Source organism: Sorex araneus, chromosome X (assembly GCF_027595985.1).
Source record: "Sorex araneus isolate mSorAra2 chromosome X, mSorAra2.pri, whole genome shotgun sequence".
NCBI lineage: Eukaryota > Metazoa > Chordata > Mammalia > Eulipotyphla > Soricidae > Sorex > Sorex araneus.
This window is the reverse complement of record NC_073313.1, coordinates 212,365,806-212,392,676: the sequence shown is the minus strand read 5'-3', so window position 1 is coordinate 212,392,676 and position 26,871 is coordinate 212,365,806. Positions and strand designations below refer to the sequence as shown.

The following is a 26,871-nucleotide window of genomic DNA, read 5'->3' as shown; positions in this document are numbered from 1 at the left end:
CTCCCAGCTCCGCGGCCGCCTTCCTTCCCCGCGGGCTCCCCGTTTGTTTTCATTGACCCCGACGTCGTTTTCACTTCCTGGATGAAAGGGGCCGGCTCGGCCCGGGAAACCCCTCCCCGGCGGCGGGCGGGCGCGGCCTGCTGCCCCAGCCGCAGGGCTGCAGGCGGCGCGGAGGGCGGGCGCCCAGCCTCCCCAGGCATCCCCCCCCCGCACCCCACCGGGCGCCTCTGGGCGACCTCCTCCCTCGGGCTCTCGGCCACCGGCCCGCGGCTTCCCCCCTACACACACACGTACACCTTCTCCGCGCGGCGGCCCTGGGGCGCAGCCTGCGGCCTCCAACGGGAACGCTCGGACCCTCCAGCCCCGCACGCCCAGCACCCGGCCGACTCGTGGACCAGCTCCCCGCGGCCCGGGCGGCGTGCGGGGCTTAGGCCTCGCAGGTTTTCTTAGAACGTGAGTCGCGGCTCCTTCCGGGGAAAGCACCGCGGGCTGGGCGCCTGCCTTTGCTGGCGGCTGGCCCGGGTTCGATTCCCGTTTCCTCCCACATGGTCCCCGGAGCATTGCCAGGAGCGGTCCCTGAGGTGTACAGCCGGTGGTAACCCTCGTCCCCCACCAAACCGGAAAGGCACGGGGGGGGGGGGCGGTTAGGGGGCTTCTTCCTAGCTGCCTCATTTTTGGAGAGCTGACAAATTATCTAGGGAGGCTGTAAACGCCGACTACAAGGATCGCCGAGGGGTCCCCGGGTATTATCACGCGGGCCGTGGCCGAACCGTTTCAGCTAGCATAGAAAACAGGGAACCAAACTTGGGAGGTTTGTTCCGTTCTAAAAATGGGAGCTCTCTGCTAGCGCCTCGTCGTCGTAATTACATAACCCTACAGGAACGTTCGGACACGGGGATTTGTGCAAGCTTTCAGCATAACGGATAAAGCAGGCCCTGGGCTGCGGCTCTCCGTCCCTTGAATCTAATCCAATCCAGATCTTCCAGATCTTCGTGGGAGATTTGTTTTACCTGGAAGTTAAAGTACATCGATGACTCGATAGAGGGGGCTGTTGCCTGTCTCACTAGTTACAGTATCCAGCGGGAGGATGTAAATAAATAAGGCCGCGAGGATAGGACAGTAGTGCTCCTATTTTTCTGTGCACTTGAAAGTTTTTGTAACACAATGTGAGCGGTGCGGGTTTTGATTCCATCCGTTATGTTAGCAGCGGATATTGCAAAATGCCCAGTTCTCTTGTGTAATGTGACTAATTTCCGACCTCGCAGAGGCCAGCCACGCTGCGGGGAGGCAGGTTTCCCAGAGGTTACTCTTTTAAGAGCGCCGGGGAGCGGAAGGGGCAGAAACTCTTAACCAACTGCTACCAGGCGCGAATCGCCGGCGTGCGAGGATGGGAAGTGGAGCCGCAGCAGCCCTGGACTCGTAGATCGCTGGGTTGTGCACGGCTTTGCCCCCCACACACACCCCAAACCTCTGCAAGCGCGGCTCTGACCCCGGAAAAGCCTCTCAAGACGGTCCCCCCTCCAGATAGTATTCAGAATATTCCCCCCACTTCCCGCACACGCCTCCTTTCTAGGCTTTTCTTCCAGAATTCCTAGCCCCGCGCTCCCCGTGGGTCGGCGGAGCCACCTTTCAGAAATGACCACCGCACTCTCGCCACCTCTTGTATTTCGCCTTCGATGAGTTCCTGCAGGGAAACTCCAGGCTCACGACTCCTCCCCCTAGGAAAGTAGTTGCAGTCCCGCGCACCGAGACTGCCCTTCCTAGCGCCCAGGGCCCCGGCCCGCCCCCTTGTAGCTACGGCCCCGCCCCCGCCCCGCCCTTTGTGACGCAGGACAATGCCTGCGTGCCTGCCACGCGTCCAATTCTGTTCTGCAGCCAGCTGTTGAGAGCACAGAGGTCCTCCCAGGCCGGTTTCGGAATCATGCACTTTTCACTCGGGCCTGGGCTTGTCGTTCTCTTTTGCCTGTGGGACGTCTTGACGGCTCAGCAAGGCAGCATCGAAGAAGTGAAAATAGAAGTTTTGCATCGGCCAGAAAACTGTTCTAAGACCAGCAAGAAGGGAGACCTACTAAATGCCCATTATGACGGCTACTTGGCTAAAGACGGCTCCAAATTCTACTGCAGGTAGGAAAAGGCCGAGGACTGCTCCTACAGCCGGTGAGACTCTGTCCACCAACGAGATACATGTTTTGTTAACAATGAGACTTAAGCCTTTTGTCCCTGGGGGCAATCTGGGGGTTATGAGATGCAGAACATATTCCATAGACTAGATGGATTCTGTCGTGCCATGAATCCCTACATAACCTGGATCTCAGAAGCTATGGGGGAAGTTCCCTGGGCACGAAGATCCTGGTAAAACTTAGTATTTCGTTTTTTGAAGCTGCTAGCAACAGATACCCTCAGGAATTCTGGGTCCTATGTTTTCACCAGCCCCACCCTTGTCACTGCTTTGATTTAATTGATGGTTTCTGACCCAGGAGGAGAATGTCTCTCCTAAGTCATATTTTATAAAGATAGGATAGTTTCCATAAGAAAATAACATTTTAACTATAGCTAAAATGATTTTCTAAAACTAAACCCGTGCAATCCTTTTCTTAGAACGGAGAGATCAAGTGAGTTATTTAAACAGGCTTTGGGACTAGTCAGGGTACGGAAGTTCATTTAAAATTAAACTGGAAAGTCAGAGAGATAGTACAGTGGGTAGAGTCCTTACATTGCACATCACAGATGCAAATTTGATCCCTAGCACTCCATGGGGTCCCTCAAGCCTGCCAGGAGTGAACCCTGAGCATGGCAGTTGTGGCTCCAAAACAGAAATTAACTGGGACAGGAGGGTGAATGCAGGGCTAAGGTTCATGCGTTGCACACTTTAGATCCCCGTGGTAGAGCACATGCCTTACCTCTGGTGACCCCAGGTTTGATCCCCGATGCCCACGAGCACTGCTATTGGCTGTTGCCCTGATACCCCTGAAATGTCATCTGGACATGGCCAAATAAAAAGCTAACTGTTGAATAGTTGTAAAGATTGTGATGACACCCAATTGTTGAGCTTTGTGATGTCATACCTCTTTCTGGCTTTTAAGAACCAAGTTCCCAACCCTGCAGTTCAGAGTAAGTGCTCATATGGCAAAAGACATGGTTAGAGAGAACTGCAGTTTTAAATAATATGGGCACGCAACATAGTTCTAAAATTGATCATGCTTTTTTTTTGTGAAATCTGATGACCCAAATGTTATTTTTACTATAGCCGGACACAAAATGAAGGCCACCCTAAATGGTTTGTTCTTGGGGTTGGACAAGTCATTAAAGGTCTCGACATTGCTATGATGGATATGTGCCCTGGAGAGAAGAGGAAAGTGATTATACCACCTTCATTTGCCTATGGAAAGGAAGGTCATGGTAAGGTGTTCATATTTTATTCTTTCTTTTTTTATTTCCCTTTTTCATTAAAAGTAAATATAGAATTGCTGGAGAGATAGTATAGGGAATAAGACCTGGCATGTGGCCAACCCTGGTTTGATCCTGCCACCACATGATCCCATAGCATCGTCAAAAGTGATTCCCCCTGAACCTAGAACCAGGAGTAGTGTGAGATGAAATGCCTTTAAGTCACAAACAAAAATATATATGTGCATCTATATGTGAAACATATATATGTATATTTGCACATATATGAATATATATTATTCATATTATTTTGAATATGAATATCCAAAAGGAATTAAAAGTGGATCTCAGCAAGATATTTCCATACCTGTATTTCACAGCATGACTCAAATAGCTAAAAATGTCCACTGGCAATGAATCAGTAAACAAAACAAGGCAATATGTATATTCATGAAGTAGAATATGATTCAGCTTTTAAAGGGAAGGAAATTTTGATACGTGCTACTGGGATGAATCTTGGGTGTATTATTCCAGGTAAAATAACCCATCGCAAGAAATTTCGTGTGATTCCACTGAGATCATGAAATTCACAGAGACAGGAAAACACTCTTGGTTCCCAGAGCCTAGGAAAGCTGAGGTGGCGTTATGACTCAATCTGAGTGTAGTTTCCATTTCTCAAATTCAAAGAGGGTTCTGGAGATTGATGTAAATATATTTTGTTGTTGTTGTTTCTTTGAGGGAGAAAGTACAATCAGCAGTGCTTAGGTTTACTCTTGGCTCTGCCTTCCTGGCTATGCTCTGGGGATCATATACAGTATTGGGGATTGAACCAGGGTTGATGACACATGTGAGGTTATGTGCCTCAAGCTGACCCCTATGTAAATGTGTTTATCACTACTGAACTGGATTCTTAAAAGGGTTGCTATGGTAAATTTTCTTTTATATATATATCTTCCCCAAATTAAATTTTTTTTAATTTGCTCAAAAATGTAGAAAATTATTACAGAACTACAGGGTGCAACCAACTTAGCTTTATCTAGTTTGATCCTATCCAGTTCTCTGTCTTAATGAATAAAGAATATAAGGCAGAGGGGCTGGAGAGATAGCACAGCGGGTAGGGCGTTTGCCTTGCACGCGGCCGACCCGGGTTCAAATCCCAGCATCCCATATGGTCCCCTGAGCACGGCCAGGGGTAATTCCTGAGTACAGAGCCAGGAGTAACCCCTGTGCATCGCCAGGTGTGACCCAAAAAGCAAAAAAAAAAAAAAAAGAATATAAGGCAGAGCTGGAATCTACCAGAGTTCTCTTCCCTACACAATGGCAGCATTCATATGATGGAGTATATTCTGTCAGCTGTACCTTAGTTGTATTTATCTTTAGTATTCGTTATTTTGTTATTGTATCTATAGCATATATCTCAGCAAGCAGTGCCAAAGCCAAATACTTAAAACTCTAGAAACTGGAACTTGTAATTTTAGAGAAAATAGCACTGGAACATTATTAAAAGAACATCTGATATACAAGCTGTTACTAGAGAAGCCTAAAATGTGGGGGAAAGGAACTGCTTCTTTTAACACCTTGCCTATTTGTAAAATTCGAGAATGATATCTGAGAATGAGTAAAGCAAAAAAAAGTGTGGAAAATGTAAGCAGCATGTATGATGATTGATATTAGCCAGAACTAAAAAATGGCTAGCCTATAGAAATGGCAACTTCAGCAGCCCATTATACAAATGATCTTTAAATCTGTAAGAATATTCTATTTATAATTAAAATTAAAACAATTTAATTAAAATATTCTTTCATGAGACACTACTTCTACCCATGAAATTGGCAAAGATATAGAAAAAAGAAACAATAGTATGTCGTATGGAATATAAATGTCTAGCAGTTTTTAATCAAAATTTTAAGTAAGCATCGTTCCTGATCTAGTAGTTCCAATTCCAAGAATGTGCACAGATGCATAGTTTAAAAACATTAATTGTAGGACTGGAGCGATAGCACAGCAGGTAGGGCATTTGTCTTGCACGTGGCCGACCCAGGTTCGATTCCTTTGTCCCTCTCAGAGAGCCCGGCAAGCTATTGAGAGTATCCCGCCCACATAGCAGAGCCTGGCAAGCTACCCGTGGCGTATTTGATATGCCAAAAACAGTAACAAGTCTCAAAGTGGAGACATTACTGGTGCCTACTTAAGCAAATCAATGAGCAATGGGACGACAGTGCTACAATTGTAAGTTTAATTTTTTCAGGTATGGGAAAGTAAGAACATATTCTTGTCACTGTCACTGTCATCCCGTTGCTCATCAATTTGCTCGAGTGGGCACCAGTAACGTCTCCTTTGTGAGACTTTGTTGTTACTGTTTTCAGCATATTGAATACACCACCGGTAGCTTGCCAGGCTCTGCTGTGAGGGCAAGATACTCTCAGAAGCTTGTCGGGCTCTCCGAGAGGGTGGAGGAACCAAACCCAGGTCAGCTGCATCAAGGCAAACGCCTTATCCATTGTGCTATCGCTCCAGCCCATATTCTTGCAGTAGAGAATATTTAACATTAGCACCTTGCTCCCTATTAAGGATTGTACATAGAGCAGTGTGCAAATAGTTCCCTGTCCCCAGTGAGCTTACCTGTGAGGGGGATTTCATGTGTGTATTGTGCATCTCGACAGCCTGTATCTGGAAAGATAGAAGCACCTCATGATATGACCTGTCCCTCAGAAAGAGGCCTGAGGGTTGAAAGTGAACTTTCTTATACTGTAATATTTACTCCTATAAAGTTTATACTGTGTAGAATAACATAGCCTCAGGTAGTTTAGGTTTATTGGGTTACTCCCGTCACAGTGCTCCTATCCCTTTGTTTAGCTATAATTACTTCTCTATGCTCTCTTCCCAAAAACAGTTAATCAGCTTTCCCCTAATCTGACTCTGCTAATTTGTAAGGTTAGACCTTCCTAGGACACTGAATATTATAATATTGCCTTTCTCCTCTCCTTATGCCTTTTGAATAATTTACTTTAAAGCAATGTCCTTTTTGTATAGACACAAGAAGACAATATTATGCTTTTGTAACTTGGGACTTAATTGGCTTTGAATATTATTCATTCCTGGGCATCTGCTTTTTCCACTTAAGCCTCAGTTGCCCTCAGTTCCTAGCACCCCTAAAGCAGGGTCCCGACAAGGGACGGGACGGATCCAGGGCAAGTGGTGAGTTATGTGCTACCCTGGCATCAAGATGGGCCTGGCCAAAGTGCCTAATTCTTAACTATAAGTTAAGAGCTTGATCATAGACAAATGCTGTCATTATCCAAAAGTAATGATGAGACTAGGACCCTGCTAGGGATAGAAAAGACTGATCTGGCCTGAGCACTGTAGTCTGAGATCAAGAGGCCCCAGGAGAGCAATTCTATAAGCTTTAATGCATTTCTTATTGTGTCCATACAAAATGATTAATATTATGAATTCTTACATGTTTGCTGGATGAGGAGAGGAGAAACACACTAATGAGACTCCGCCCTTGGGTGGATCCTCCTGCTGAAAGAGAATCAGTCCTAGGAGAAGCATCCCCTAAGGGAAAGGAACCTTACCCTATTGATTGATGTACACATAGGTGTGGTACCTATGTGTACGTCCCAACCCCCTCATGCTGGGGGGATTTAACTAGGCTGTAAGAGTGGATTGGGGGGGCTAGATCCACAGATCCAGAGAGAGATCCAGAGCCAGGAGAGAAACAGAGAGAGAATGAAATAAACTGATCGAGCAAATCAGTTTGGCCTTCTGTCGCCTGCCCTTGACCAACAGCCACACACAGCTGTTCCAGAGCACCGAATGTGGGCGGTGAGCCAGAGCAGCTCAGAGAGTCCATGAGTGCTCACGCCCGTTGGCGTGTCTTAGTTTTTTTTACAATACTGCTTAACTATTTTACCCACATAATCTACTATTCTTAAACTTTAAAAAATTTAAGATCACTGAAGTTAATAAAGAAGCAAAAAAAGAGGGGGAATAAAAGCAAATTGGGCAGAAGAGTATTTTCCATCTTGGAAATTTTTTTCTCTATTTTCCAAGATGCAGCCTAACCCCATAGGGTTTTACTTCCTATAGCTAGAGTGAATTTACCCTGAGTTTACTTACAGCCTTTACTAACTTCACCTATTTGTAATACTTAGTAGATAATTTTTACATTAATCCTACATAGTCAATTGATATAGCATGCCTTTGGGGGTACAGTACAGGGTGGGGGAGAGATGGGGGCTGGTTGTGTCACCTCAGGCGGTAATCAGTTGCTATCCAGACACTGTGCTGAAGGCAGACCTTCTGCCTATCTCTCCAGCTCTGGCAAGCCTTTTTTTGAGTCTGTGTACTCCTGAGGAGTGCCTCCCTTCTCTTACAGAGGCTAGGATCACCTGTCCAAACTGGACAGGAGAGAGGTTAGTGTTGCAAATCAGACCCAGCAGATTCGTTCACATTCTGCCCACTCCCTGACTCTCCTACTGCCTAAACACCCACATCCCTCTCCGGTAGGTGTCTCGCATCCTGTTGAGTTCCTGCACCCTAAAGTAAAAGGTTGCTTAGTTCACTCTTTACATAAACCAGTGCGTGTTTAGCTAAGAAGGATCACCCAAGAGGCCAAAACCACTAATAATCCTGACCTTTGTTAAATGTCTGTTGAAATTTAACTTGAAGACAGTCATACTCAGTTTGAGGTACCTCCGTTAGAGATCATGAATCCTGAGCCTGAGCAATAGTACAAGGTTGAAGGGGTTTGTTTGCCTTGCATGCAGCTTGTTGCCAACCCTGGTTCAATCCCCAGCACCCTGTGGTTTCCTGAGTACTGCCAGACCTGATCCCTGAATGCAGAGCCAGAAATAAACCTTGAGCAAAATACGGCCCCAAAATTTTTTAAAAAAACAAAAATTTTTTTAAATGATCCCAACTACTACCACCACCACAAACTTAATTTTATATTTAAAGAAACTGATCCGGGCTGGAGTGATAGTACAGTGGGGAGGACGTTTGCCTTGCACGCGGCCGACCCGGGTTCAATTCCCAGCATCCCATATGGTCCCCTGAGCACCGCCAGGAGTAATTCCTGAGTGTATGAGCCAGGAATAACCCTGTGCCCTGTGCATCGCTGGGTGTGACCCAAAAAGCAAAAAAAAAAAAAAAAGAAACTGATCCTCACCCCCTCAGAGGTGTTCTCTGGAAAATACCGAGTAGTTAACTGCTAGCCCCAACTGAGGTACCATAGCTTGGATTTTATTTACTTATTTATTTGTTTTGGCTTGGGTGCCACACCCAACTATGCTAGAGATCAATCCTGATGGGGCTGAGGGAACATCCCGGGGGCAAAGGATTAACCCTGGTTGGCCACATGCAAGACAAGTACCCTACCCACTGTACTATCTTTCCAGCTCCAGATTCAATTATTTTAAAAGTTGCAGTGTAGACTGTAAGAAATTGCTTAACAAACAAATTGATTAAATACGGTTTTTTGAAATAAGCTATCATTAAGAACTAACACTAGCTCTAATTTTATTTTAGGTAATACTTGATGAAGTCTTTCCTCTGAGCAGTTTCCTTGCTTCATGTCACAGCACCTCCTGCATGTCTTGAAATGCATGTGACTTTCCCCCACTTTCATTAACAGTACTTATGGTATGTATAGAGTCTTGACATTCTCCTATGTCTTTTATCTTCTCTAAGTGCAAGTAAATCTCAATCACTGTATCACTGTCACTGTCATCCCATTGCTCATTGATTTGTTCGAGCGGGCACCAGTAACATCTCCATTGTGAGACTCGTTGTTACTGTTTTTAGCATATCGAATACACCACAGGTAGCTTGCCAGGCTCTGCCGTGCGGGTGGGATACTCTCTATAGCTTGCCGGGCTCCCCAAGAGGGGCGGAGGAATCGAACCCAGGTCGGCCGTGTGCTAGGCAAATGCCCTATGGCAAATAAACATTTCTCTCTTTAATTTATTCATAAGGAAAAAACCTAATGGATAGTTCAGAAATTTCTGCTTATATCTTCTTTATTGTTATTTCTCATTTGGGGAAATGAGGACAAACTTGGTGATGCTCAGGTGGCTACACCTGTCTAGGTGCGTGCAATTTACTGCCACTTGTACTCTAGCAGGCATGCAGAGCTGTGGAGCAGACCTGGGCCTTCCACCTGCAAAGCATGTGCGCTAGACCTCTGAGCTATCTCCCTGCCCCTGTAATACTTTTCTCAAGAAGTATAAACTTGGGAAGGTCTGGAGAGATAGTCCAGAGGATAGGCTGCTTGCCATGTCCACATGCAACCTGGATTCGCTCCCTGGCACCACATATGATCCACAAAACCAGCCAGGAGTGATTCCTGAGTGCAGAGCCAGGCTCCCTCAGGCTCTGAGCGCAGCTGGGTGTGGTCCTAACACCAATAAACAAATGAATTAACTAATTAAAAGAAATAAAAATTTGGGCCGGGAAAGTAGCTAGCAGTAGAGCGCTTGCCTTACACATGTGGTTCCCTGGGTTTGATACATAGCATGTCGAAAAAAGATATTTAGAGGCGGGAGAAAGAGATTACTTAATGGTTGGAGAATATGTTTTACATATAGGAGACCCAGGTTCCATCCCAGACATTACATAGTCCCTGGAGCATCAAGCAGGCACTAGCTCCTGAGCACTGCTGGTGTGTTCTAGAAACTAAAGCAGAGAAGACAAATTTGGATTTACTAATTGCCAATGATTTTTCTCCCAAAGGATCATAATTAAATAAAAATGTATTTTGTCAAAAGTGACCACTGAATAGTTCTCTAGCTATTTGACTCTTTTGGTCTTAAGGTAATAGATGGTGTTGGGACTTGTACATTCGTGTCCTGGTTTTTGAAATGACTGACGACTATCTTTCAATCCTTTTTCTCTTTAAATGATATAAATACTTTATCACAACTTTTTTTTAATTAATATTTTTATTGAATCACCATGTGGAAAATTACAAAGCTTTCAGGCTTAAGTCTCATTTTTACAATGCTCAAACAACCATCCTTTCACCAGTACACATATTCTACCACCAAAAAAACCCCGTATACCTCCCATCCCCCCAGCCCCCCACCCCCACTTGTGTAACTGATAAATTTCACTTTACTTTCTCTTTACTTTGGTTACATTCAATATTTCAACAAAAAAACAGTTTCCCCCCTAGAGTCTGACCTGAAGAGATATCGCAGCCGTGCGGTTTTGGATTTCTGTATTTTAGTAACTAAGTCTAGGGAAATTTCTGGCAGAAATTGGATCATTGCAAGCTTGTACCTCTCATTAGTGGTCCTCATAAGCTGGTGGTCGCCATGCCCTCCCCCGCTCCCCTGCCCCAGCAAGGAAAAGGAGAGAGGGAGGGAGGGAGGGAGGGAGGGAGGGAGGGAGGGAGGGAGGGAGGGAGGAAGGAAGGAAGGAAGGAAGGAAGGAAGGAAGGAAGGAAGGAAGGAAGGAAGGAAGGAAGGAAGGAAGGAAGGAAGGAAGGAAGGAAGGAAGGAAGGAAGGAAGGAAGGAAGATAGGAAGGAAGATGGCCTCAACTTAGTTCACAGTCTAGAGATATTTATGCAAGAAGCTGCTGGTACTAAAAGTAGGTTAGCTGGCTGGCTAAATCACTTCTCGGCGGATCTCGGGTCCGGTATCGCTCACTTTATCACAACATTTATACTTTTTCACTAAGGAAATTGCTATGTCCTTCTGAGGACATACAGTCCCCTTTTTAATCTTAGGTGCTATTCTCTCAACATTATAATGGATCAGGCAGAGTGAGAAGTTAGCCACTTGCATTGTAGAAGATCAATTTTTGAAAGGATCATTTTAAAAGTCCTATAGCTTGCTAAAAAAATAATGTGATACTTATTTATAAACTTAATTAAAGAGAGGCTGGAGTGATAGCACAGTGGGTAGGGCTTTTTGCCTTGCATTCGGCCAACCCGGGTTCGATTCCCAGCATCTTTATATGGTCACCTGAGCACCGCCAGGAGTAATACCTGAGTGCATGAGCCAGGAGTAACCCCTGTGCATCGCCCAAAAAGAAAAAAATAAAATAAGATAAACTTAACTATAGAGAACTATTCAATGTAATACATAATTGCTATTGTAATTAGAAATTTCTTCTTGGACCAGAGAGATAGTACATGGGCTATTAGGACACATGCCTTACATGTAGTCTGCCCCAGTTTGATCCCCAGCACTGCCTGGTTCCCTGAGCACCACCAGCATTGAACCTCAAGTAGAGAGCCAGCATTACCCCTGAACACTGCAAGATGTGGGCCAGAAGATCTCCCCAAAAAAAGAAATTTGATAGATAAGTATGTTGATCAGTATGCTTTATTTGCGCTTCAAAAGAGCTCTACAAAATCATTTTCTAGGAGGTTTCTGTTTCTCACTTTGAAATTTTTCCACCTATGTGTTTATTTCACTTGTTGGGAGCCAAACCCAGTGGTATCAGGGAATAACTAACTGCATGCAAAGCAACCACTTGTACTGTCTCTCTGACCTTTGGCCGTCCCACTCATGCACTTATTCTCTGTGCCAGCTCTCTCCTGCATAGAGGTCACTGTTGATGGAGTATAAATTAACAGAAATTACAGTTTTAACAATCAGGGTATGATGGGACTGGAGCAATAGCATAGCGGGTAAGACGTTTGCCTTGCACATGGCCGACTCAGGTTCGATTCCCCGCATCCCATGTGGTCCCCTGAGCACTGCCAGGGGTAAGTCCTGAGTGCAGAGCCGGGAGTAACTCCTGTACATCACCGGGTATGACCCAAAAAGCAAAAAAAATAAAATAAAATAATCAGGGTATGATGGTCTCCTGAGTCCTTTGATATGGTTTCAAAACAGAAACTTTTCCTTAAAAGTATTTAGAAATCAGTTTTTATAAGGTGATGTAATCATACTAATATTTGACTATTTGTGAATAAATATTTGTACATCTATCATCATGTAAATTAAACTGCTAAAATTTATATCCTTAGCTGATGGCAAAATTCCAGCCGACGCAACACTGATCTTTGAGATTGAACTTTATGCTGTGACCAAAGGACCACGGAGCATTGAAACATTTAAACAGATAGATACAGACAATGACAGGCAACTTTCTAAAACCGAGGTAATTCAGACAATTCTATGTGTATGGTAGGATTATGCCATAATAATTTAAATATATATGAGTTTCAGCTATAATTTTTTTAGTTTACCTAGTATGGGTTGGAAATTTTGACCAGTGCTGGTTACCAGCAAGTCTAAACTTGGAAAAGAAAACTGGTTTTTTCATTATTCTATTTGTAGCTGTGTTGTTCCGTTCATTTGCTTCTCTCCACAGGAAGGTCACTGAAACACTAAGGTAGTATCAGAGAGATAGTGCAGAGGGTATGTGTTTGCCTTGCATATGGTGAACCATGGTTCACTTCCTGACAATTTGTACAGTCCTCTGAGCACTGCTAGGAGTAAGCCCTGAGCTCTGCTGGATGTGACCCCAAAACAAAACCCTATGTAAAATACCAAAGTAGGGGGCTGGAGTGATAGAATAGCAGGTAGGGCGTTTGCCTTGCATGCGGCCGACCCGGGTTCAAATCCCAGCATCTCATATGGTCCCCTGAGTACCACCAGGAGTAATTCCTGGGTGCAGAGCCAGGAGTAACCCCTGAGCATCGCCGGGTGTGACCCAAAAAGAAAAAAATATATACCAAAGTAGTCTCTGCAGAGCATTTCCAGCATCTGGACTATAGGAGTGGGTCTCAATTACTAGCATAAGAAGTCACAGCAGAGCCAATCATTCCTATCTCCTCGGAGTATGAAGAGGATTAAGAAAAGAACTTGTGAGAATTAGAAAGTTGGTAAACAGGATCCAGGAGGTTCAGCTACCTAGCCTTCACATTCCAGTGAGTTTTGTTTTTGTATTGACTTGAGGAAGTAGTAACAATCACAGAATAATGCATTTTTATTTCCTTTGTACCCTATACGAAGTACATTACTGGGGCTGGAGTGATAATATAGCGGGTAGGGCGTTTGCCTTGCACGCGGCTGACCCGGGTTCGATTCCCAGCATTCCATATGGTCCCCCGAGCACCGCCAGGAGTAATTTCTGAGTGCAAAGCCAGGAGTAACCACTGTGCATCGCAGAGTGTGACCCAAAAAGAAAAAAATAAAAACAAATATATTACTATAGGATAACATCGGTTAGTCCTTTCTGCTTGCCATAGGGAGCTTAGGTTTATTAGGTTACTCCCATCACAGTGCTCCCAGTCCTCTGCCTTTATTTGTTACCTCTTTCTTTGTACTCTGCCTCCACAATGGTCAATCACCTTTATCTCCTAATCAGACTGTTAACTTGTAAATATTGCTTTTCTCTTCTCCTCAAGTCCTTTTCATAGTTAATTCAGAGCAATATGCTTTTTGTATAGACACAAGAAGACAGTTTAATGCTATGCTTTTGTAACTTGGGAGTTAATTGACTCCGAATAATATTCACTCCTGGGCATCTGTTCTCTGACTTAAACCTCAGTTGCCTTTACTTCCTAGCACCCCAAACGCAGGGTCCCAATGAGAGACTACCCTGGCATCAAAATAGGCGAGGCCAAAGAGCCATAATACTTAACTATAAGTGAAGAGCATTGTCATGGACAAATTCTGTCATGATTCAAAAAGTAACAACTAGATTAGGACCCTGCTAGGCTTAGGAAAGACTAATCTGGCCTGAGCAGTGTAGTCTGAGATCTATAGCGAGATGTCCCCAGGAGAGCCATCCTACAAGCTTAATGTATCTCTTACTGTATCCATACAAAATAATATTTAGAAGTAGAACTAAGATGTTGGTTAATATGTTAATTAAATAATTGTTGGACTAAGGAAAGGAGAAACACCCTGGGTGGTATTTTGCCCTTGAGTGGAGGGTTTTCATATGTTGATTGTGCTAGAGGACCTGGGTCTGGTTGCTACCAACAATGTGGAAAGTTGGTGAGAGAGGAGAGCACCAAACACAAGCTGCAAGAGAGAGAGCCATAGGGTTCCCAGTTGCTCGTGATTACACACATTACTGTATAAACTCATTGAATCTTCATAACAACTCATAAAGTAGACACTGTTCCCATCATCCCCATTTCATGCAAGTGAGAATGATGTGCAGACAGGCTTAGCCACTGGCCCAAGGATCACACAGCTCTAAGCCAGAAGCAGATTGCAACCCCAGCAATCTGGGGTCTCTTGACTGGCACCCTTTGGGCTCCTTTTATCTAGATGCCTGCATTCTCCAGCTCTGGGAACTACTCAGCAGTGATATCTTTGACTGTGGCTTTTTCACTGGGCTTGCCTCCCTGTCCTTCTGGTACTCCAATGATTCTTAGGTTGTTCCTCTTGGATCATCCCCTAGGTCTCTGATTCATCCTAGAGCTATTTTGAGGTCTTTTCCCATTGTTTGTTGTTGCCTATAAGTTTCCTGCAGCTCATCTTCAAGCTCACTGATTCTGTCTTCGGCTGTAGAAATTCTACTGTTGAGGGCACCCACTGAGTTTTTTATTTTATCTACCGAATCCTTTATTAGTGACATTTCTGTTTGTAGCTTTCTTATTTCTGCTCTCATTTCTTTCTGTGTTTTCTTGGCTGTCCGTTCCACTGTTTCTTCCACTGTTTCTTTAATGTCCTCCTTTAATTTACTGGATGCCTGTTCCACTGTTTCTTTGAGTTCATTGAACATCTTCAACATTTCATCTCTGAATTCTTTTTATTTATTTATTTATTTTTTTGGTTTTTGGGTCACACTCGGCGATGCACAGGGGTTACTCCTGGCTCTTCACTCAGGAATTACCCCTGGCGATGCTCAGGGGACCATATGGGATGCTGGGATTAGAACCCGGGTCGGCCACGTGCAAGGCAAATGCCCTACCCGCTGTACTATCGCTCCAGCCCCCTCATCTCTGAATTCTTTATCGGAGAGATCGGAGCGATCGTATCGGAGAGATTGTAAGCCCCTGTGGAGGTTTCTGGACTCTTTTCTTCATTTCTCTTTTCTGGGACCTTCCAGTTCACTATCAGTATTCCCCTTTCTCTGCGAGAAAGGATTCTGGATGAGCTCGGTCGATGATGGTTGCCTTTTCCCCTTCTAGAGTACAACCTTCCTCTTAGGTACGCCTCTGTGACTTATGTGAGGCCTCTAGTGAAGCTTCAGAGGACATGTTCTTTTATATTAGGCTTGTACAACTTCTTGTATTCACTGGTATTTTGGTGAAATTGAAATAGACTAGTGGACAATTGGCCTATTGTGTTTGGGATAGCCACTATGTTCTCTGCAGAGTTAGGCAATGGAGATTGAGACATGAGTCCAGAGTGCTGGGAAAGGGGAAAATAACTGTGGTCCCCAAAGGGCACTCCCCCATCACAGAGGCCACGCCCCCTGCTGGTCTCCGGAGTTCAGGTCTGGTGGCAGGCTGAACCCCAGCAATCTCGCTGCATGGGTTTTCTTATACACACAGTTAGATTTGCCACTTTCTGGATATTTTCATCACGAATGTTACCAGGTCGGTGTTTTTGTTGAATTCTGTCTTAGTCTCACTTCTCACTAACTACACTTTTGCTCAAATTGGTTAATCTAGTTATCCTCCCCTCTTAGAGGAAGTTTGATAAATAGAACTACAGTTGCCAGTGGGAGAGGTGACTCATGAAAAGAGGCTTATGTGTGGCTTATGTGAAGTGGGGAAGAGAGAGGCTGCCTGGAGTGGGCAGACGACTGTTTTCCTCTTACCCAGGAAAGTGTTGGGGGAATCTAGGACTGATGAGAGTCTTCTAAGATCACCTGCATGCTACATACCTCACGTCTCACCGTGCCCACGAGGTGCTTGTGAAACCTCACCCGAGTCCGAGTTGTTCTTCTAGGTGTAGGAAATGATCCCTGCAACTGGATTTCTAGGGGAGCTGTTGGAACTCAGGCTCTTTGCAAGGAGAGGGAAGTTAATCCTAAATCTTACTTTATAAATCCATTACCTTTCCTCACAGAAAATAATTTCAAGAGGAGATGAATAGTGAGGTAAGACAAGTGTATTTGGGGGCTAGAGCAATAGTACAGCAGGCAGGATGCTTGCTAATCTGGCTTGGATCCCTGGTATACCATATGGTCACCTTACCTTGCCAGGAGTGATCGCTGAGTGCAAAGCCAGGAGTAGCCCCTGAGCACTGTTGGATATGCCCCACCCCAATAAAAAAAAAGCAAAAAAACAAATGTGTTTGGTAAATAAAGGGAGGAAAAAACATGTGCTCAAGAGTGAACACAAGCTTCTCCAAAGTGGGAAGAAAAAGAACACATGCCAAGAATAGATACGCAGACCATTTCCCCAGTGTGGGGAGATGTGCCCTGAACTAAGAAAGTGCTTATCTCAGGGAGAGATGGGGGCCAAAGAAGCTCTAGGGTAAAAGAAACAAAACACACATCTCCGACAGATGCAGGTGAATGCTCACCGTTACACTGCCAAGTTCACTTCTATGCAGTTTTCCTAAACTGATCCTGAAGTCTATTACCAGGCCCATTGCCAACAGGGAGAGCTTGGAGCTGTTGATGGTTGTTGACATACTTTACATAGCCTTTCTTCCTGTTGGATATCAACCCTCAGTGTAGGCTTCACCGGTGAATTGCCACCTTTCTTGCTCCCAGAGAAGCTTAACAGGCTCTTGTTAGCATCCCTAATTTAGTTAAAGTTTATCTTTAACCTTTTCCTGGCATTTTACCTCTCATTGTCACAGTTCCCCAAGTAAGTCTTGATTACTTATAAGCCAAAACTGTCTGGTAAGTCTAAACTTTGTATTTGTACTACTTTGTATTTGAAGTGCTGTACATTTGTACCTGCTTTTCTGTTTCCCCTGTAGCCTTTTTATATTTTACTATAGAGCAATGTTCTTTGATTAAACACAGAAAAATCATGAATGCTATGCTCCTAACATTTGGGGTTAATTGATTCTGAAATATATCTACTACTGGGTATAATTACTTGGTCATAATTTCTTGACTCAGGCTTCAGTTGCTGTAGTTCCTAACATCCCAAAAAAGGGAGGTCCCGCCGTGGGACTGGGATGGACCCTGGGCAAGTGGCAAAGCTACCCAGCATCAAAATGGGACATTCTAGAAAGCACAAATGCATGGTCTTGATGCATGCTGTTACAGCTTAAGAGACAGGACCCCCATGGGGAAGGACAAGATGAGCTGGCCTGAGGGCTTGGTCTAGGATTTACAGTAAAAGCCTTGCTTGCTCTCAGAGCCCAGAAAACTAAGTGTTAAAAGCCTTGTTTGCTCTCAAAGCCCAGAGAACTAAGTATTGGGATCTTTGTCTCTTACTGTGTTTATCCAAACAACTGCAAGTATTAACAACTTATACAACTAGAGGAAAAGGTAAAAGCAATGTAGATGTCCCTGGGAGACAGAGTGTCTCCTTGAGTTTATCTCCCCAAGAGAATTTCCTCCACCAAATGTTTGTCTGTGTAAATGATCGATCACACCTATGTCCTTATGTCAACTCCCCCTTCAGATGTTTTATAAGTATGCTAGCAGCTCTGCATTAAATGGGCCATTTTCACCATCAGACATTGCCCCCACCCCCACCCCCGTCTCTCTGCTCTCTGTTGGGGAGGTGGGGAGGCAGCTCTGGGGCACCGAACACACAGGCTTCCAGCCCCTGCTTTTATTTTGTGAACTCCCTGTTCCAGCTGTGGAGATTCTTCTTGCAGGTGCTGGGCGGCAGCCATGCTCTGGGCCTGGAATTGTTTCTGAAAAGGCTTTCTGGGCTCCTCTGATGGATCCTGTGTCTCATAGGCCTCCTTGTCTTTGGACTGGTTTAGGCTTCAGACAGTTTTTCTGTCCCAATTGTCACCACCAGGGCCCCCATCCCTGTAACAGTACCACAACAGTTAAGGAATAAAAAGTAATTGTGGCGTTGATTTCAAATGACAAGAGTAAGCCTTCTTGCTGTATGTCTCGCCTCCACCACCTTCATCCTTTTTCTTCCCTAATTCTACTCCCTACTCCTACTTATTAATGAGGCTCTTTTTCTGGCCAACAGTATAAGAGAGAGAGAAGGAAATGTTGTACCCAGTATTCTTTAAAATTAAGCACATTGGGCTGGAGTGATAGCACAGCAGGTAGGGCATTTGCCTTGCACGCGGCTGACCTGGGTTTGACTCCCAGCATCCCATATGTTCCCACGATCACTGCCAGGAATAGTTCCTGAGTGCATGAGCCAGGAATAACCCCTGTGCATTGCTGGGTGTGACTCAAAAAGCAAATAAATAAATAAATAAATAAAATTAAGCACAATTAAAAAGGTGGCAGACTGCTCCCAGAATGTGCTTTGCCTTGACTTCTGAGCACTCTCCTTAGTGTGAACAGCAGCTACAGGTGAATTCACATAATACTCAGGACCCAACTTCTGCACACACTGAGGTGCAACATCCCCTGTACACCTAGCGGCACCTCTTTCAGTATGAATACTGCTTGGGAGACCTTCAGGGATCTCAGATCCTACCTGACAAGTAAAATCAGAAAGTTCATCATCGCGTGGTGCCTATCTACCATTTGTCCAGGTGTGTCTCAGATCAACTGCTTTATTGTTAAGGGGATAAGTCATTTATGCCTGAGTAGCGATAGCTTTCTCTCACTGACATCCACAAGCAGTACTCTAAACGTTATACATCAGTATTATTTTTATTTATTTTATTACTGTCCTCACTAGAAGAATTCAAAGAGGTTGAGTTATTTATCTACGATCACACAGCTAGTCCATGGTGAAACCTGGACTGGAAAGATGAACTTAAAATAAACTACTTTCCTTCACAAGACTGGGGAGATGGCCCAGTGAACTGAGTGGAAGATTTGTATGCAGGAAGCCTGGCTATAACACCACCTGGTCCCGCAAGTGGCCCCCACAAGCACTGAGCTGGGAGTAATCCTCTGGTATAACAGGATGGTGAAAATAAAAGAAGGAGGAGGTGGAGGGAGGAAGAAGAAAAAGGAAGGAAAAGAGAAGGGAAAGAAGGGAGCAAAGAAGAAACTTGACTCATCAGAAAATTTTAGTCAAAGAAGGAATATTTGCAGCCATTTAAAATTCTTTCACCTTAGAGTTGCTAAAGCTCTGTTGAAAGAAAAAAAAATGTATCTCCCTCACATAAATCCTAAATCCTATTTAAAACAGTTGCTTTATATTTCAATAAGATCCGCTGAGCAGGGGCTAAAGAGATAGTACAGTCATTAAGATTTTGCCTTGCACGTGGCCAACTCTGGTTGAGTTCCCACACCACATATGGTGACCAGAGCACTGCCAGGAATGATCCTTGATTTAGAGTCAGGAATAGCCCCTGAGCACCACACGGTGTGGTCCAAGCCCTGGCCCCAATCCCTACCTGCCCTCCCCAAGCACACAATTCATTGAGCATTCTAAAGTAAATTCTATGCATAATGAATAGAGTTTGGAATGTGTAATACTATAAACTTCTCAGGGTACAGATTGCCACTAAATATGCTTATCTCTAAAATGCCCTCACCCCAACAACACCAGGGTGCCAGACGGGGAAGGTACAGCCAGCACATCTTCTCCATATGGAGCCCCGCCGACACTGAGCTTCTACTAACACGGCTCCTGTATGCAGGACGGGACATCTCTAAACTCAGGGAGGAGGGGAATTGGAACAGGGTGGTGCCAGCCTAGTTTCCAATTTGCCCCGGCCACCGGAAGTCACGCCCTCGACTTGCCCTCGGCGCCATCTTGCCATAATTAGCAGTAAAGAATCCGGGCCATTCTGGCAGCACCACAGGCCGGAGAACGCTTCGGACCCCAGACCGGGCCAACACCAGGGTGCCAGACGGGGACGGTACAGCCCCACGCCTTCTCCAGATGGAGCCCTGGCGACACTGAGCTTCTACTAACACGGCTCCGGTATGCGGGACTGGGACATCTCCAAACCGCATGGCTGCATAAGTATGTATGACCTTTCCTGACATACAAAATATATGCTCTGGAATGGCTCCACCACTCCTGAGCATCCATTATCCCAGAGGCACAGAAACCAATCTCAGAATGCAGTGGCTACTTACAGATATACTCCTGGACTCTGAACTAAGCTATGGCCCTGTGCAGCCCTGGGAGGGGAAGGGTTTCTGTCCCTCAACCTTTCCCCCCCGTGACAGCATGGTGACCACCACCATTCAGAATAAGTTGGACAGAGAGGTTGGAGATTGCAGTGATGGGACGGGATGCATGGGGAATCTTGCAATGGGGGAGGCAGAACCGGCCCTGCCTCCTGCCCAAATGAGACCCCGAGCGGTCGCCCATGGACAGCTCCTCCACTCCTGAACAGCCATGATCCCAGCGCCACAGAAACCAGTCTCGGAATGCAGCAGCTGCTGGCAGAAATACCTCTAAACTTAATACCAGAATCTTTTGCGACCATGCAACATCATATGCTCTTTGTTACCAACGATAGAAAACATACAATCTAATGAGGTCATTCCGACAGGTCTGACTGTTCGGGATAAAACACCAAATAATGATAGTGAGTTTCCTGTTAAAAATTGAATGTAATCAAAGTAAGGAAAGAGTAAAGTGATAATCATCTGCCACAGAGGCAGAGGGGGAGGGAGAGGGGGTGGAATGCTGGGGTTATTGGTGGTGGAATATGTGCATTGGTGAAGGGATGGGTGTTTGAGCATAGTATGACTGAGACTCGATCCTAAAAGCCCTGTAACTGTTCTCACAGTAACTCAATTAAAAAATAAATAAATAACATGCCCTCGCCTTGCTTAACACTTTTTCCACATTAATGGAAAAATTAATTGCTTTCTTTATAATTAAAAATTAATTTGCTTTCTTCATTGTATCACTGTCATCCCGTTGTTCATCGATTTAGTTGAGTGGGCACCAATAACTTCTCCATTCGCCCCTGTCGTGTGCTAGTATAACCCAATGGCGTCTGCTCAATCCAGAAACACGAAGAGCCTGAGAATTTAGCATCCTCACCTTACTTGTCCTTCCCAACGCTGCTGCATTGGGGGCTCTTTCAGGGTCAGAGGAATGGAGGCCTGTTATTGTTACTGTTTTTGGCATATCGAAAAAGTCACGGGTAGCTTGCCAGGCTCTGCCATATATATATGTCCTTTCAATGGTAATATTCAGATATGTGTGTGTGTTTGCCAGTGGTAATATTGAGCCACATGTATAATCAAAATATTTTTCCTTGGGGTCCAGAGAGACTGTATAGAGAGAAAAGTGCTTGCCTTGCACATGGCCGACACTGGTTGGACTCTAGCAATATTTTTGCTACTCCCCGCCAGGAGTGATCTCTGAGCACTTCGGGCTATGGGCCAAAAACCAAAATACTTTTTAGTAGCCACATCTTTAAAAGTATAAAGAAGGGGCTGGAGCAATACCACAGTGGGTAGGGTGTTTGTCTTGCACACGGCCGACCTGGAGTTCGATTCCCAGCATCCCATATGATCCCCTGAGCACTGCCAGGAGTGATTCCTGAGTGCAGAGCCAGGAATAACCCTGTGCATCGCCAGGTGTGACCCAAAAAGCAAAAAAAAAAAAAAAAAAAAAGGTATAAAGAAACAATGACATTTAATTATTTAATTTTAATTATATATTTTAATGCAATATATCTAAAAATTACCATCTCTATGTGCTATCAAAGTAATTCTTCTTGTCTTTTTTTTGCTTTTTGTGGAGAGGTCACACCCTGCGATGCTCAGGGGTTACTCCTGGCTTTGCACTCAGAAATTACTCTTGGTGGGACCATATGGGATGCTGGGGATCGAACCCGGGTTGGCCGCATGCAAGGCAAATGCCCTACCCACTGTATTATCGCTCCAGCCCATCTTGTTAAGTTGTCTTTTTAATGTGTATTTTGCTCCTACAGTTTGATCTCAGTTTGATCTTCCTATGTTTCAGGTGGTTGGTGTGTGGGATTAGTAGCTGCCATTTCAGTTAGTGCTTAAATGTTTTCTCCTTAGTGTTTAAGCTTCAATGTGCAAGAATATTATATACAGGAAAGAGAATACGTTGCAACAATTGTTCACTTATTTTGTATTATTAGGGGTTGTAACACTTATGTTTATTATAAGGTAAGCCATAGAGGCAAATAAAAATTAATAAAATGCCCACTTGAATTATATTCACAAATAAAAATCGCTGAGATTGATTTTCCTTTGATAATGTGAACAGTGTAGATTATTGAAAAACATTTACTTTTAACCAAACTCAATTAATCTTTGGATATGTACATTATTTACAGAGGTTAAATGTCTAGAGACTCAAAGCTAAATTGAAGATTTCTTCTATTGAGAAAATTGCTTCAAAGCTTTAAAAAGAATTAGAATCTGATAGCTTTTAAATTATTTGTAAACTCTCAAATATTAAGGGTTTTATATTCTTTGGAAGGGGGCCTCCCAAGGGCTCAGGGGCCACTCAACAGCAGTGCTCAGCTGGTTGCATAAGTCTGACAATGACAGATGCGGTGCTGCTCGGGCCCTTTTCTGGCAATGGTCAGAGAGGGACTCTGTCGTGTAGGACATCAAACTCTGTCCTCTGCGTGCCAGGGGTGTGCTACAGTCCTTTGTGTGTCTACCCAGACCAGATAAGCAAATGTTCTTTTCCATGACAGATGGGTATTGTGCAAATCTTTTCATGTAAGCATTCCTCAATGTCATGAAGGTTTATTGTGATGCCTTTATATTAACGAAATATTACTTTGGTTCCCTAGATAAATCACTATTTGGAAAGAGAATTTGAAAAAGATGAGAAGCCACGTGACAAATCATACCAGAATGCAGTTTTAGAAGATATTTTTAAGAAGAATGACCATGATGGTGATGGTTTCATTTCCTCCAGGGAATACAATGTATATCAACATGATGAATTGTAGCATATTTTCATTTTACTTTCATTGTACTTAATACATATGTTGTTGTTACATGTATTTATGTATACATACACAAGACACACACACACACTTCCCTCCGAGTTAGTGTTTCCCCTATGAGAACATATTTTGATACTCATAGAAATGTATGATTTTAGTACAATAAACATGAAGCTGCTTTGCAAATTTAACTTTGAGGAGAGGTTTGATTGTATTGTCTTTTGCCTTATTCTGTGAACATGAATTGCCACACAATGAAATAGTATATAAATGCCAATTTTTAAAAGATATTTTTAAGTGTTAAAATGCCATCTAGGGGTTGGAGCTACTGCACAGCAGGTAGGGCATTTTCCTTGTACATGGCTGACCCGTGTTTGATTCCCAGCATCCTGTTTGGTCCCCCAAGCACCACCAGGAGTAATTCCTGAGTGCAGAGCCAGGAGTAAACCCTGTACATTGCCAGGTGTGAACCAAGAAGAAAAAAAATGTCACTTTAGTGAAGAATACTTAGTAGGAACTCAGGAACTAACATTTCATGTGTGTATGTATGTAGTGATTTAACAGGTATCAAGATGTAAAAATGATAAGTAAGGCTGGGGCTGGAATGATAGTACAGTGGGTAGGGCACTTGCCTTGCACGTTGCCAACCCAGGTTCAAGCCCCAGCATCCTATACAGCCCTCTCAACCCACCAGGAGTGATTCCTGAGCAAGAACTAGAAGTAAGCCCTGAGCAGTGCTGAGTATAGCCAAAAACCCCCAAATATTTGTGTATACAGAAAGCTGAAACATTGTTTCTTTTTCATGCAATCTTCTGGGCTTGTTATCAATGAGGAATGTTTAAAGATATTTTACCAAAGATTTTGTGCCTCTCCTATCAGGCAAAATAGTTTATACTTCTCAGAGTCTTGCATTCCTTCACATTTTACTATGTCATTGATCTTTCTCCCTAAACAAAGAGTTTAGGCATATCTGATAGTAATCTCTAAACATTTTAAGATAACATTGGTATGTCCTGTTCTCCTTGCTACAGGGAGCTTAGGTTTATCGGGTCACACCCATCAAAGTGCTCCCAAGTCACTCCCATTCCTTTGTCTATCTGTAACCACTTCTATGCTCTCTTCGCCAACCAGTTAATCAGCTTTTCCCCTAATCAGACTCTGTTAATTTGTGAGGTCAGACCTTTCTAGGACACTGAACTTGTATTGTAAGTTAATATTGCCTTTCTCCTCTCCTTATGTCTTTTGAATAGTTTACTTTAGAGCAATGTCCTTTTTGTATGGACAAAGAAAGACAGTTGTTAATATGCTTTTGTAACATGGGATTTAATTGGCTTCAAATATTATTCACTCCCGGGCATCTGCTTTAAGCCTCAGCTGCCCTTACTTCCTAGCACCTCCAAAAGGAGGGTCCTGACGAGGGACAGGACGGACCCAGGGCAAGCAGTGAGTTATGTGCTACCCTGGCATCGAGATGGGCCTGGCCAACGTGCCTAATTCTTAACTATATGTTAAGAGCTTGGTCATGGACATGTCATGTCATGATCCAAAAGCAACGATGAGACTAGGACCCTACTAGGGTTAGGAAAGACTAATCTGGCCTGAGCACTGTAGTCTGAGATCGAGATGACCCCAGGAGAGAAATTCTACAAGCTTAATACATCTCTTGCTCTGTCTGTACAAAATGATTAATATTATGAATAATTATATGTTAGTTGGACAAGGAGAGGAGAAACACACCCATGGGATTCCACTCTTGGGCGGGTGTCCTGCTGAAAGAGAATCTGTCCTAGAAGAAGCATCCCCTGAGGGAAAGAACTTTACCCCTATTGATTGTGACCACACCTATGTGTAAGCCCCAACCCCTCATGCTTGGGGATTTAGGCTGTGAGAGTGGGTTGGGGGCCAGTCCCAGTGCCAGTTCCAGTGTGAGATCTGGAGAAGCCAGATCGAGATCCAGATAGAGAAGGAGAATGAAGTAGTATGGGGGAGGAAGCAGGAGGAGAATCAGAGGAGAATGGAGATGGGAATGGAATAAACTACAGCTGAGACCAATCAGCCTGGCTTCGTTCCTTCCTTCACCTGCCTTGACATCAGCCATCAACCTCCCCAAGGTGGGGGAAGCGGCTGGAGACTACCGAACGCTGGTGGCAGGAGAGGTAGAGCGCTGCTGCCCTGTGCCCAGTGTGGTGCCCCCTGCACCCTTTCTTTTTTGTGTGTTTATACAACTATAGATGTGCCTCTCTTCTTCCTGCTAGGTCTTTATAGTGAAATATCTATCATCCCTGCACTGGAGAGTTTGTACAGTGGGGAAGACACTTTCCTTCCACAGCTAACCCAGGTTGATCTCTGAGCCCCACCAGGAGTGATCCCAAAGCACAGAACCAGGAGTAAGCCATGAGCACTGCCATCCTGTAGGATAATATTGGTTTGTCCTTTCTGCCTTGCCACAGAGAACTTAGGTTTATTGTGTTACTCCCACCACAGTGCTCCCATCCCTCTGTTTATTTGTAACCTCTTTCTTTGTGCTCTGTTAACTTAGAAAGAAAAGTATTGTTTTTTTTGTGCATAGTTAATTCAGAGCAATGTCCTTTTTGTATAGACACAGGAAGACAGTTAATGCTATTCTTTTATAACTTGGAAATTAGTTTACTTCAGATAATAGTACCTCCTGGACATCTGTTCTCTCCACTTAAGCCTCAGTTGCCCTTATTTCCTAGCACCCCAAAAGCAGAGTTCTGGTGAGGGACTGGATGGACCCAGGGCAAGCCGTGATCTACCCTGGCATCAAAATAGGCCTGGCCAAAGCACCATAATACTTAACTATAAGTTAAGAGCGTGGTCATGGACAAATTCTGTCATGATCCAAAAAGTAACAACAGATTAGGACCCTGCTAGGGTTAGGAAAGACTAATCTGGCCTGAGCACTGTTGTCTGAGTCTGTGGTGAGATGTCCCAAGGAGAGCCACCCTACAAGCTTAATGATATATCTCTTACTGTGTCCATACAAAATAATATGAGAAGTAGAATAAAGATGTCAATTAAGATGTTAATTAACCTATTGGACTAAGGAGAGGAGAAAGACCCCTAGGTGGGATTTCAGCCCTTGAGCCTGAGGGGTAGTCAGGAGGGGCTTTTGATATGTTGATGTGCTACCTCCAATTCAGGGAGAGAGTGAAGAGAGAGAGAGAGAGAGAGAGAGAGAGAGAGAGAGAGAGAGAGATCAGGGCAGCAAGATAGAGCATGGAGAGACTAGCAAGGGGAACAGAGGGAGAAGATGTAGGGGAAGAATGCAGGAGCAGGTACATGGAGAGAAGAGAGACAAGGCTGTGAGATGGAGCGAGGAGAGATGAGTGGGAGAGATGAGAGGAGATGGGAATGAGGGCCAATGTGAGACTAGAATGGGGAGCTTAGTGAGACTGGAACAGGCGCATGGTGAGGATGGAATAAATGGCAACTGATCATCAACCAGCTTGGCCCTTGTTTCCTCCATCCACCCATGCCATGGGCCACCCTGTGTGGGGGAGTAGCCCGAGTCCACCCAACACAGGCGGAGAGTGAGAGAGCCGCAGGGCTTTCCCTTGGCTGTC

At 44.4% G+C, this 26,871-nt stretch overlaps 2 protein-coding genes across 2 annotated transcripts in view; one reads left to right on the top strand and one right to left on the bottom strand.

Moving 5' to 3' along the window:
- The window catches only part of PLEKHA3 (pleckstrin homology domain containing A3), a 35,215-nt gene extending 34,818 nt beyond the window's left edge, over nucleotides 1-397 (bottom strand). The window contains exon 1 of the mRNA XM_055121017.1: nucleotides 295-397. The gene's annotated coding sequence lies outside the window, so the exon portion shown is untranslated. The remainder of the gene's footprint in view (nucleotides 1-294) is intronic.
- Nucleotides 335-25,339, top strand: FKBP7 (FKBP prolyl isomerase 7). Its single transcript, XM_055121018.1, has 5 exons — nucleotides 335-453; nucleotides 1,876-2,124; nucleotides 3,248-3,399; nucleotides 12,373-12,506; nucleotides 23,126-25,339. Exons 2-5 carry the CDS (start codon nucleotides 1,922-1,924, stop codon nucleotides 23,285-23,287), a joined length of 651 nt encoding a protein of 216 aa, XP_054976993.1. The 5' UTR covers nucleotides 335-453; nucleotides 1,876-1,921; the 3' UTR covers nucleotides 23,288-25,339.
- The last annotated feature ends 1,532 nt before the right edge of the window (nucleotides 25,340-26,871 follow it).